We start from the raw sequence: 10133 nt of genomic DNA, 5'->3' as shown, positions 1-10133 counted from the left end.
TGAATCAGTTAATTCTAAACATAGTTTATTGGCAAATTATTCCTACAAGAACCGACCATTTTACAGAATAGAAATAATTCTAAAAAGGACAGACACAGTGAGCAATACACTTATCACTAACTTTCCTAGAAGAAATTATGCATAAATTGTCCTCTTCTGCTGCTGCTGCACAATTCCTTAAGAAATATTTGCACTTTTAAGCACTTTCTCCAAGTGAAATTCTGAAATGCCTTTCAAAACAAGCAGCAGAAAATATTTTAAAGTCTTCCCAACTGTGAAATTAATTTGTAACACAAACAAATGTAACATTTCATTCTATAAATACACAGACTACAATTCAACAGAGGACTGAAATGGATAGCCTGGATCTTGGTCAGAAATTTGGTAAAGGTCATCTAGTTTGTGGGGTTTCATCCCCACCCTTTTCTTGTACATTCTCCTGATGCATTTATAGAGGATGACTTCTAAGTTCTCCAAATATTTAGAGCTGTGCTCCTGCATAAGTCCAGAGCTGTCCTGTTATATGCAGCATTGTGCCTATTTCATGCTAAATCAATTTACTGATTCCAGGTGACTACCAATTCAGCAGGAGGAACAACAAAACAGTGCTAGGCAAGAGTCTTAATTTCCTACAGTCAATAGCAAAGCGCGGTAACTACCTCTTATCTGCCATGTGAACTGCTGACACACTCTTTCCATTATTACTAGCACAGAGAATCTTTGCTTTAACACCTGCTTGTTGGGTTTGGTGGAAGGGGTTTGGAACTAAAACACAGGTATTTAAACAGACCAATACACAAGAAGGCATAAGTATTTCCACAACTCAGACTGAAATACAGCTGTTTGTATAAAATGTACAAGATCCAACTAAAAATAAAACAGACAAGCCTGAATCACCTTTTGAAACCAGAAGCAGTAAGTCACTGGGCAAATTAACACTGACCAAATGTTTTTGTGCTATTTTAAGACTCACTAAAATGATTTAAGGTTGCTTAAACAGTTTCTCTTGCATTGTGAAGTTTTTCAATTCTGATTATAGAAAATAATTGACTTTATACAATACATATCTGCTTTAGTCAGTATTAGGCATTAGGTTCAAGCATTTGTATATGGCAGTTACAGTAATTACAAGACCAAATGAAACTATTACAATTGTTTTGTAACCCATTCCTAGAAAAATTCAAAATGAGTACAGAGAAATTCCAGGCACTTTATCACCTAGATTTAATTTACTTACATATACCACATGAGATTTCAGATGTTAAGAGTTCATATTTTGTTGCAACTAGACGCCAAGTAGAAGCAAGAAGAATTTCTCAAAATAATTGTTATTGTTCTGAAAGTGCTACTGGGTTAATATATACTATTTTAGAATTTTTAAAAAAATCACAAATAATAGGAAAATATAGAAGCTGATGTTTTAAAACATTTTACATTTTTACTAAAATTGAAAGTTGCAGGATGAAGAAATAAAAGTGTAGACATCAGAGTGCTAGGATTCCCAAAGGCATTATGAAGAGCTGTACACTACACACATTGCAAATCTGCAGGTGTACAATTTTTTTCTGTCTATTCAGAGCAGTTAATAAGTCATTGAATTTACAGACATGGGCCCTGGATTTCTAGGCAGCCAAATTAGAAGTTTCTACTCATTATCACTAGAGTCACCTTGGATCTTTCAACAAGCCTCAAAAATTAACAACTACTTCAACAAGCAGTAGAAGGTCCTGGGGCAAGCACCATAAGTTTGCCCTGACTTCATATTCTTTCACAGACATCAGCTTGTGTCTCATGGTAGACAACTAGACAGACCCTATAGATGGACTTTCTGAATGATCCAGGTCAGTTGTACTTATTGTAGCTGTGCTTTGTATTAAATGACAGAAGCACCTGAAAGTGAGCCCTGTGTGAGATACTGCACACCTGTGGGTTGTCAGAGCTTCAGAGGAGCAGAAACTCCTGTCACCTACCCAGTTACTGGGTTGATAGCTTGTTTTCCAACTCTTAATTGATGGACCAACATATAAAAAAGAACAGCTTGCTGCCAACACAGCTCCAAAGCACTCCTCCTGTTCTGCCGAGGCTGAGATAAATGAAAAGTACTGGCAACGGAGCATACAGGGCTTTTGCTTTATTAATTGAACAATACTGTACAAACACTTAACATGAGGGAAAAACACAAATTAGCAAAGAGAGATTGCATGAGAAGTATTAAATCATGTATAATCAACTCTCAAATTTGTCTCCTCTGTAGCCAGGCAATTAAAGAAAAGGAAACACTTCAATAGTCCAAAGGAAAGTACAGGCTCTACAGCAAGGAAATGAAAGCAATGAGAAGCAATAATTCTGTTTGTGAGAGATGCTTTGCCCAGAAAGGACTAAATGCACGTTTTTCTTTTGAAGAAAGAGGGTACACCAAAAATGTTTGTTCATCAAAATCTACTTAGTCCAGCATGACATATTTTCCTATGAAACATCTTACCGAGAAGTTATTTTGGTAAGTCAGGTGCTTTTCCAGGAAGTTTAGCAGGGAACCGTGGCCAATTTCCTAGTGCTTTGCCTTGAATAGCAGCATGTTTGGTTCCCTGCACTGAGCTAAAGGATAAAACATGGAGTACTAGCTAAGAGGCACACGGCCACTAAAATGTGTGGTTTGTATCACTGGCACAAAGAAATTAGCTAAATTTCAGCTCTCCCTATTTGCTTTCCAGGTAAGGCAAAAAACCCCAAACAAAAACAGCCAACAAAAAAAACCCAAACCGAAACAAAAAAAATCCAGACACCCCCCCCCCCAAAAAACCAAAGCAAAACAAAAAAGTCCCCACAACAACAACAAAATAGTATGCACAAACTTCTACATTTCCTTCCACAGCATAATAGATACATTTCAAAGACATTTTAAATGAAAAAACTGAAGTTTACTTTGACTATGTTATATTTATAGCAGAGAAAGGTCCACTCTCAGTAAGAAAATACAAAGAGTTAATTAGGTACTAATAAATATTTCTAGCCATAAACTCTGTATAATGCAACCTGACATGACAGACATTAAAACACAAATGAATTATTTCAGCTTTAACATGGTAGCAGCCAAAGCTGTCATCAAATTTCAAGAGTTTCAGCTCTTTAGTGAATCCAGTTTTAATCAAAAGCTATGATGCATCATACCTTTACAACAGTCCTGCTTACATATGTAGATTAGTTCCTCTTCTTAAATTGCCTTAGCCAGAGGCAAGGCTTTATAAACAACACAAGTGGACATCACTTTTTCTGTGAACTTTGTTATACTGATCCACCAAAAGGAACTAATCTGTTCTAAAAAAATACAAAGAAACAAATTAGGTATGACAAAGAAATGTTTTCGTTCTAAACAGGTGGGATTAGAAGGATTATAGAAAAGGTTACTCCTTAATATGAGTCATTTTAAAAGAATGAACTCATCAGCCACTGAAGTAGTTTCCATTCAACCTGTAAAATATATAAAGTGTGCCATTCCAGAAAAGGAAAACAATTATTTACCACTGGAAAAGCTTTCTTAGAATTTGAGAAGTGCTGAACTTCTATGCAAGTGTTAAATAACTAAAAAATGTGCATCTCATCATATATCCTAATTCTCTCCCTTCTCTCTCTTTTCTCTCAAGGTTTTCTACTTTCAGTTTCAAAATCTCTGCAAGAGGTAGAAGACGAAAATATGTTGCTAGCTACATTAAATCTAGGAACAACTCTACAAAATGGAGACAAAACTATGAACAGGGGAGCTATACCTTTGCTGAAGCACTACAAGACTGAAGACAGCAGTGTTTTCAATGATAAGAATGCTGGAAACATGAAGTTTTCGGTGAGTTCAGTTTTAAATTCTGGCTTAATTGTAAAATTGAAATTCATTTATACCCCTTTAGAAAACAAGTACAACAATTTAAATCAATAACCAGGTAAATATACAAAAATATCCGTTTAACATAACATAGTCAAGAAAAAAAGAAATTCAACTCTATATATCTAATGCCAAGATTCTAAATGTGTAACTTGGAGAGTTGAATTAAATCTGATTTTCAGATAGTAGCCAAGACTTGGATGGAGGGGGGGAAGAAAGCTGTATTTATATTTGATGTATGTCCCTATGTGCAGCAACAGGTTCTTGACTTTGCCAAACACAAGACTCATTATTTTATTGTGTCCATTAAACCATTTTGGCCAAAGTTGTAATGCAGGTCACTTCTTTTAAGGTATGATTTTGAAAGATGAAATAACTGCACTGTTGAAGTATAAAGTACAAAATGTGAACACACTGACTTTATTTAAAGATAAACCTCTTGTCTTCCCTCAAAACAGGACAGAGGTCCCAGACATGATTTCTTCAATCATGTTATGCCAATTAACTTCGGTAGAAAGCAACTACCTTATCCTGCACTGAAGGGAGCCATGGCTTTTCCAGCTGACACTGAAATTCAAAATATTGACTCAGTACAGGAAAGAGAGACCACAGATGAAGAAAATTCAGCTAAATTCCCTATAGGAAGAAGAGATTTTGACAGTAAATATATTTTATTTTTACACAAAAAATTATTTCTTGCTGGTAAAGTACACTGCAGTGTCAATATAGCAATTTGGTAAAGGTTCATTTAGAGACTCCATGACTGTTATGATTTGGTGCACAGGGGAGGGAGCATTTGTTAAATTAATATTTCCAGAAGCCATAAGAATTCTGCTTCTTTGATTATTTAAACTTTCAGGCTCTTTTTTTTTTTTTCCTCCTGTAGTCCTCAGGTGTATGCTGGGAAGAGTCTATCGACCTTGTTGGCAAGTGTGAAAACTACTCATCTCCACCACCTTCTTTGAAGATTAAACATTTTATTCTGAATTTAATGTAATTTCAAGTTATTGAGTGTTGTTGTAGCTGTACATACGCATGCAACAATAATTTCCCATTGCATTGTAGAGGGATACATAATTCATTACCAAAAATAACAGTGTAATTATCAATAATGTATTGTTATTGAAAAATAAAATACTTCAGCATAATCCAGACTTGTAAGTAGTTGTCTCATACAATAAACAAGCTACTTTCAATTATTTACGCATGAAAGAAATCAATTCATTAATTTCACCAGTTTTCTCGCAAAATTTTACAACTGTCAACATGTCATGTATGTGAAAACAAAAACTTAGAGTTGAAAAAAGCGAGTTAGTTTTGCCTGACCAGCAATCAATTTATTCTTACGTGTGGTTTTGGTCTGTTTTCTTTTACCACCAATTTTGCTGTCCAATTCCTTCTTAGAGCTGCTTGAAGTCTTAAGTCTTTTAGTATTTTTTTGCAAAGATGGCTCACTTTCCTTGTCACAGATTATTTTGTCGTTATTCAAATCCATCTGTTCATTCTCGGAGTTCTTGTTCCTTGGCTGACAACTCAGCTTTCCCATTTCTGTATAACTTCTAGTCTGGTGAACACTTTCAGAAATAGTTCCAAGCCCTGGTACATCAAGACATGAATTTGTACCTTCTGTCATGTAAGAATATCAAAAACATATGTGAGGAAATAAAAAGTTACCTGGGAACATACATCCTTTTCCTATAAGGACTGCCATGTTATTTTTTTTTAATCAAAATTAATATATTACCAATAAAACAAAGCTATGCTGGTCATTGGTATTACATTTGCTATGTGTTCATAAGTGCATTGCCAATTTAAAATTACATTGCTCAAAACCATGTGATAACTGACTAAGGGAAGTGGATTTATAACTTTAAGATATTGGAAGAGAGGGTTAAAGGGCATAGAAATTTTCTATATTATATAGTTTGTCGTGCAGTAAAACAAATTTTCCCCCCTTTTGATGGCATAAATATAAATTTCTCTTGGCTTACTTTTGTAGAATAAGAACAAACATGTCATACATGCAACATAAATCACTTTTTTACCTCAAGATAGCATCAGCACATTTTTCAAACACTTATATTTTCAAAGCATTGGCATTACAGTTTTATTGCAAAAAGATTTAACTGGCATATAAGATATTGAAAACCACGAAACATTTTTGGCTTTTTTCTTGAAAATATTTAGAGTTCTACTGAAGATTGATAGCATTTAAAGTATTACCCATCACATTTATTTATTCAATCCTACCACAGCTCACCTGTGTGCTCTCCAGCTTTTAAATGTTGCTTTGGTACAAGATGTTTGTAGGCTGGAATTGCATGGGAATGCTGACCACTCATTTCACTCAAATCATTTTTATATGTACAGGCAAACTGGGATTTAATTGAAGATTGCTTCATCTGCAAATACCAATCTGTAATTAGCTTTAATTATTTACAAAAGTGAAAGACAACACCTGCAAGACTTATAAAATAATGAGCTTTCCCATTCTTTTCACATAAAATACCAGAAAAATGGATATGCTCACATTAAAAAAAATAGATATTCATTTACAAAGCATAAGGGCTTTCAAGAATAATCATTTATTATTCTATTAAAAGTACTAAAATGATCCAAAAAAAATTTTTCAGCTCTTTCAGAAAGGTACACATTCACTCAGAGCTTCAAATTAAAGCTTTCTGTCTTAGTTAGCCCCATCTTCTGACAGACTCCACTGTTTTGAGTAGATGTGGTAGCCACTACAGTCAATTTTCATACTTTTGCAGCTCATCATCTATACTTACATCTTAAAGGGGAATATCAAGTACTATCTCAGATTTCCCATTTATTCACAAAGCAAAGCCATTTTACCACTGAATGCCAAATGTTTAACTCCACATTTGCCAAAACATACTCGTTTAGTTCAAGTCACAGATGAAATTTCCTCAGCTTATTCTTAAGTTACAGTTTCACATCAGCTGAGAAGTTCAGGTCAAGCTTTGTACTTTGGGTACAATTGACCATAAATGCTACTGGTTCTGCAAGACAAATTCTTCCCTCACTTCCATTTGAAAGTGCACTGGATTATACAAATTATATTGAAAGATGTAGCACAGAGCACATAACTACAGTACATCTGGATTTTTAGCTAATAATTCTATCACAACAGCACAGGTAAATTTAAATCAATTTGAGCTGAACAGATGCTACAGTGAAAACAGCAAGTAATAAACACTGTTACAAAATAAAAATTACTACAAAAATAGATAGCAGGAGTAATTTGTTGAATAAGAGGTTTACAGCCACTTTTCTGATTAAAAGGTTTGCATTATGCAAGTCTACTATTCTTAGCACAAGCAAGATTAAACCTTACAGTTCAGATTTGACCCTTGGAGATATAATTTTCTTCTAACTCAAATTCTCAGATTTAGACAGAAGGAAAAAGAATAATGTTCCCAGAAACCACCTTTCACAGAGGACTTCATCCACAAAATTCAGTCACAATTGATGCCACTTGAATCAGATCTTGCTTTCACACATATAGGGTAAGAGACTCGAGCTTATCACTGAGATGCAATCTAGATAGCTCTTCATGGTACTGCTGTTGGCCAAGTGAATACACTGAGTATTTGGAAAATACCTCATTCATTTACAGAAACACAGTTGCTCTTTCTGGTTTAATACACCTGGACATACATAGGTTTACTTTAATCCTCAGTATTCCCTTCACGAGTCAAAAAGACTAACTTTTCCCTATTGTCTGTCACTCCTAAACTGCAATTTATTTGGGCCAGATAACAGACTGGGGGAAAAAAAAAAAAGGAGATTTAACAGGGCACACTAGAAATCCTGATTCTCAACAACTCAAATCTCTTTCTAGTATTAATCTACTTTGTACTTTAAAACATTTACCACTAAATTAGACAACATACATAGACATTTACAAGGTTTGTATGCTTCAAGATTATGCCTCAGCTCACTAAGTAGAATTATAGAATATGCTGCATTGGAAGGGACCCATGAGGACTATCAAGTCCAACTCCTGGCCCTGCACAGGACACATCAAGAATCACACCACAGGCTAGACCATTGTCCAAACACTTCTTGAATTTTGTCAGGCTTGGTGGTGTGACAATTGTCCTGGGGAGCCTGTTCCAATGCCCAATCAACATCCAGGTGAGCATCTTCTTCCTAATATACAACCTAACCCACCCAAAATCTTCATGCCATTCCCTTGTGTCTTATTGCTTGGTCACTTGAGAGACGAGATCAGAGTCTGCACCTCCTCTTCCCCTTGCGAGGAAGCTGTTAACTGTATATGTCATTATACCCTTTTCATAAAGTATTTTGAAGGGTAGAGCAGCTGTCTAGTTTAAATTTAGTAAACATCATATTATACAAGTACAATATTAGGAAGCTAAGGGGCTTGCATTTTCTGTAAGCTTCAGGTTACTGTAATATTAATGAAAAATATTTTCCAGTATTTGATATGTTTCTGAAAAACTTAATCCTTTACAAATCCCTCAGTGTTCAATTATTGTTCAGTAAACGACACACATTAAAAAATATGCAACAATAACTTGAACAGCTCTTTATCATATTCACATTACAAGAGGCAAATAAGCAACAATTTTGCAAAGTTGATGAATCTATAATAAATATAGCATGAAGAATATAAAATTTGAGCAAGAAAGCCTGATAATTACCATTTTATAACCAACAATAAACAGTTATTTTTTATAAACAACACTATTTCTTTTTACCACTCCCATCTGACACTTCACTAATTCAGTTTGTAGGGATAGAATATGTGGAGTCAAAGGACAGAAGTCAAGCTCAAATACTGAAAAACTCACAACATAAACCCATTTTATGTTTCAACTTCACTGAAGCTTGAAATACGTCTACTGCATCACATACCACTCAGGCATTTGCAAACAGTACACAAAGCTCTACCAAATCAGACTCTGGATGCTAGAACAAATCTAGAAGGTGTATATAGAATGTAAGCCACTTGTTGAAGCAGTCAAACTTTTCAACTAGTCTAGGAACGTATATTCACTAGTATAAAGAACTGCATCACAGTTCTGTACAGAACTGTATTACATTGGGTGAAGCAGCAATAAGAAAATTTTAACAGCCTAAAGGGAGCACAAAGGAGCACATGTCTAGCACTGAATTAGAAAGTAGAGCTTCACTGGAATGTTTTTAAGAAGAAAAGTCAACGTAAAATTTGCTTGAAGCACACAATGAAGCCTGTCAACAGCTTGAAAAAGCCCTCAGAAAGAAAGCCCTGAGAGTTTTTACATTAAATTCCATAAAATTCACTGTTTTAAGAGCAACACGCCAATGACCCACAGCTCTGGGAGAGAAAATGTTGGGAGATCTGTTTGCTAACTGAGTAGCTGCACACAAATGGCACACAATGAACTCAGCCTTACTACTCCTTCTCTTCACAAGCATGTCAGATGTTGCTCTTATCCTCAAACAAAGAAAGAAATTCTGCAGCATTTCAGAAAAAAAAGGTTCACTGTTAGCACTCTTCAGCTGGGAGAAAGCAGGATAGAATTTACAACTGTTTCAGCACAAGTAGGTCAATTAGAACTCCTAATAAGCAGATAAAGCAGTACATTCTCCCACCTTGACATCTGTATCTAGAGAAATGTTCCAGTTGTTTGAGATGTCCATATAAAACATTCACTTTTATGTGAAATATTAATGGTGCATGCTCTATTTATTTCTAAAAGTTAGATTATAATCTGTTCCAGATCTCCTTCCAGCATCTGCATACGGACAGTACTGCCAATATTTAGTCACTAAGAATGTTGAGATTTGGTTTTTATACACTGGAATGGCATAATAGAATTTGAAAACCTACATCAGTAACAACAAACACATGTTTTTATTTTCTAGCCAAACAACTGGAGTACTATTTGGAAGAGAAAAAGATAAAAAGAAAATTTATTTCTCCATCCTTACCCTTGTCCCTTGAGAAAAAAATAATATTCAAGGTAAGTTGAAAGAGGAAGTTGAAAAAGGGAAAGGAGTACAAAGGGAAGAGTAACAAAACAATAAATGATATCTTTGCCAAACCAAGGCATGCTATTTAAAAAATATCCTGGAGAGCTCAGGTAGTAGCAAGATTTTATTGTACTGAAACTATCAATTTTAATTTTTTTAGCATGATATTGTACCAGCCTTTTGCCATCCGAAAATAACCTGCTACTGTTTCGAGAACGTAAACCTCAAATCACCTCATTATTGGCTTTCAAACAAA

General features: G+C 34.9%; 2 protein-coding genes across 5 annotated transcripts in view; one reads left to right on the top strand and one right to left on the bottom strand.

The window, feature by feature from the left end:
* Positions 1–2116: 2116 nt before the first annotated feature.
* PARPBP (PARP1 binding protein) overlaps positions 2117–10133 on the bottom strand; it is a 41663-nt gene continuing 33646 nt past the window's right edge. For 3 of the 4 annotated variants that reach the window (XM_066183923.1, XM_066183924.1, XM_066183926.1), the window contains 2 exons: positions 6135–6276; positions 2117–5500 (listed from right to left, as the gene is read on the bottom strand). In XM_066183923.1, coding sequence (XP_066040020.1) covers positions 5166–5500; positions 6135–6276 — 477 coding nt within the window. In that variant the 3' untranslated portion in view covers positions 2117–5165. The remainder of the gene's footprint in view (positions 5501–6134; positions 6277–10133) is intronic. The other variant, XM_066183925.1, reaches the window with a different exon arrangement.
* Positions 3587–4810, top strand: PMCH (pro-melanin concentrating hormone). Its single transcript, XM_066184688.1, has 3 exons — positions 3587–3838; positions 4333–4534; positions 4761–4810. The coding sequence occupies exons 1-3, from the start codon at positions 3587–3589 to the stop codon at positions 4808–4810; spliced, it is 504 nt and encodes a 167-aa protein (XP_066040785.1).

The sequence above is a fragment of the Chamaea fasciata genome, unplaced genomic scaffold, assembly GCF_029207755.1.
Source record: "Chamaea fasciata isolate MVZ Bird 193981 ecotype frontalis unplaced genomic scaffold, bChaFas1.0.hap1 SCAF_5, whole genome shotgun sequence".
Taxonomy (NCBI): Eukaryota; Metazoa; Chordata; class Aves; order Passeriformes; family Sylviidae; genus Chamaea; species Chamaea fasciata.
The sequence above is the reverse complement of the archived record's forward strand: the minus strand, read 5'-3'. Positions and strand labels throughout refer to the sequence as shown.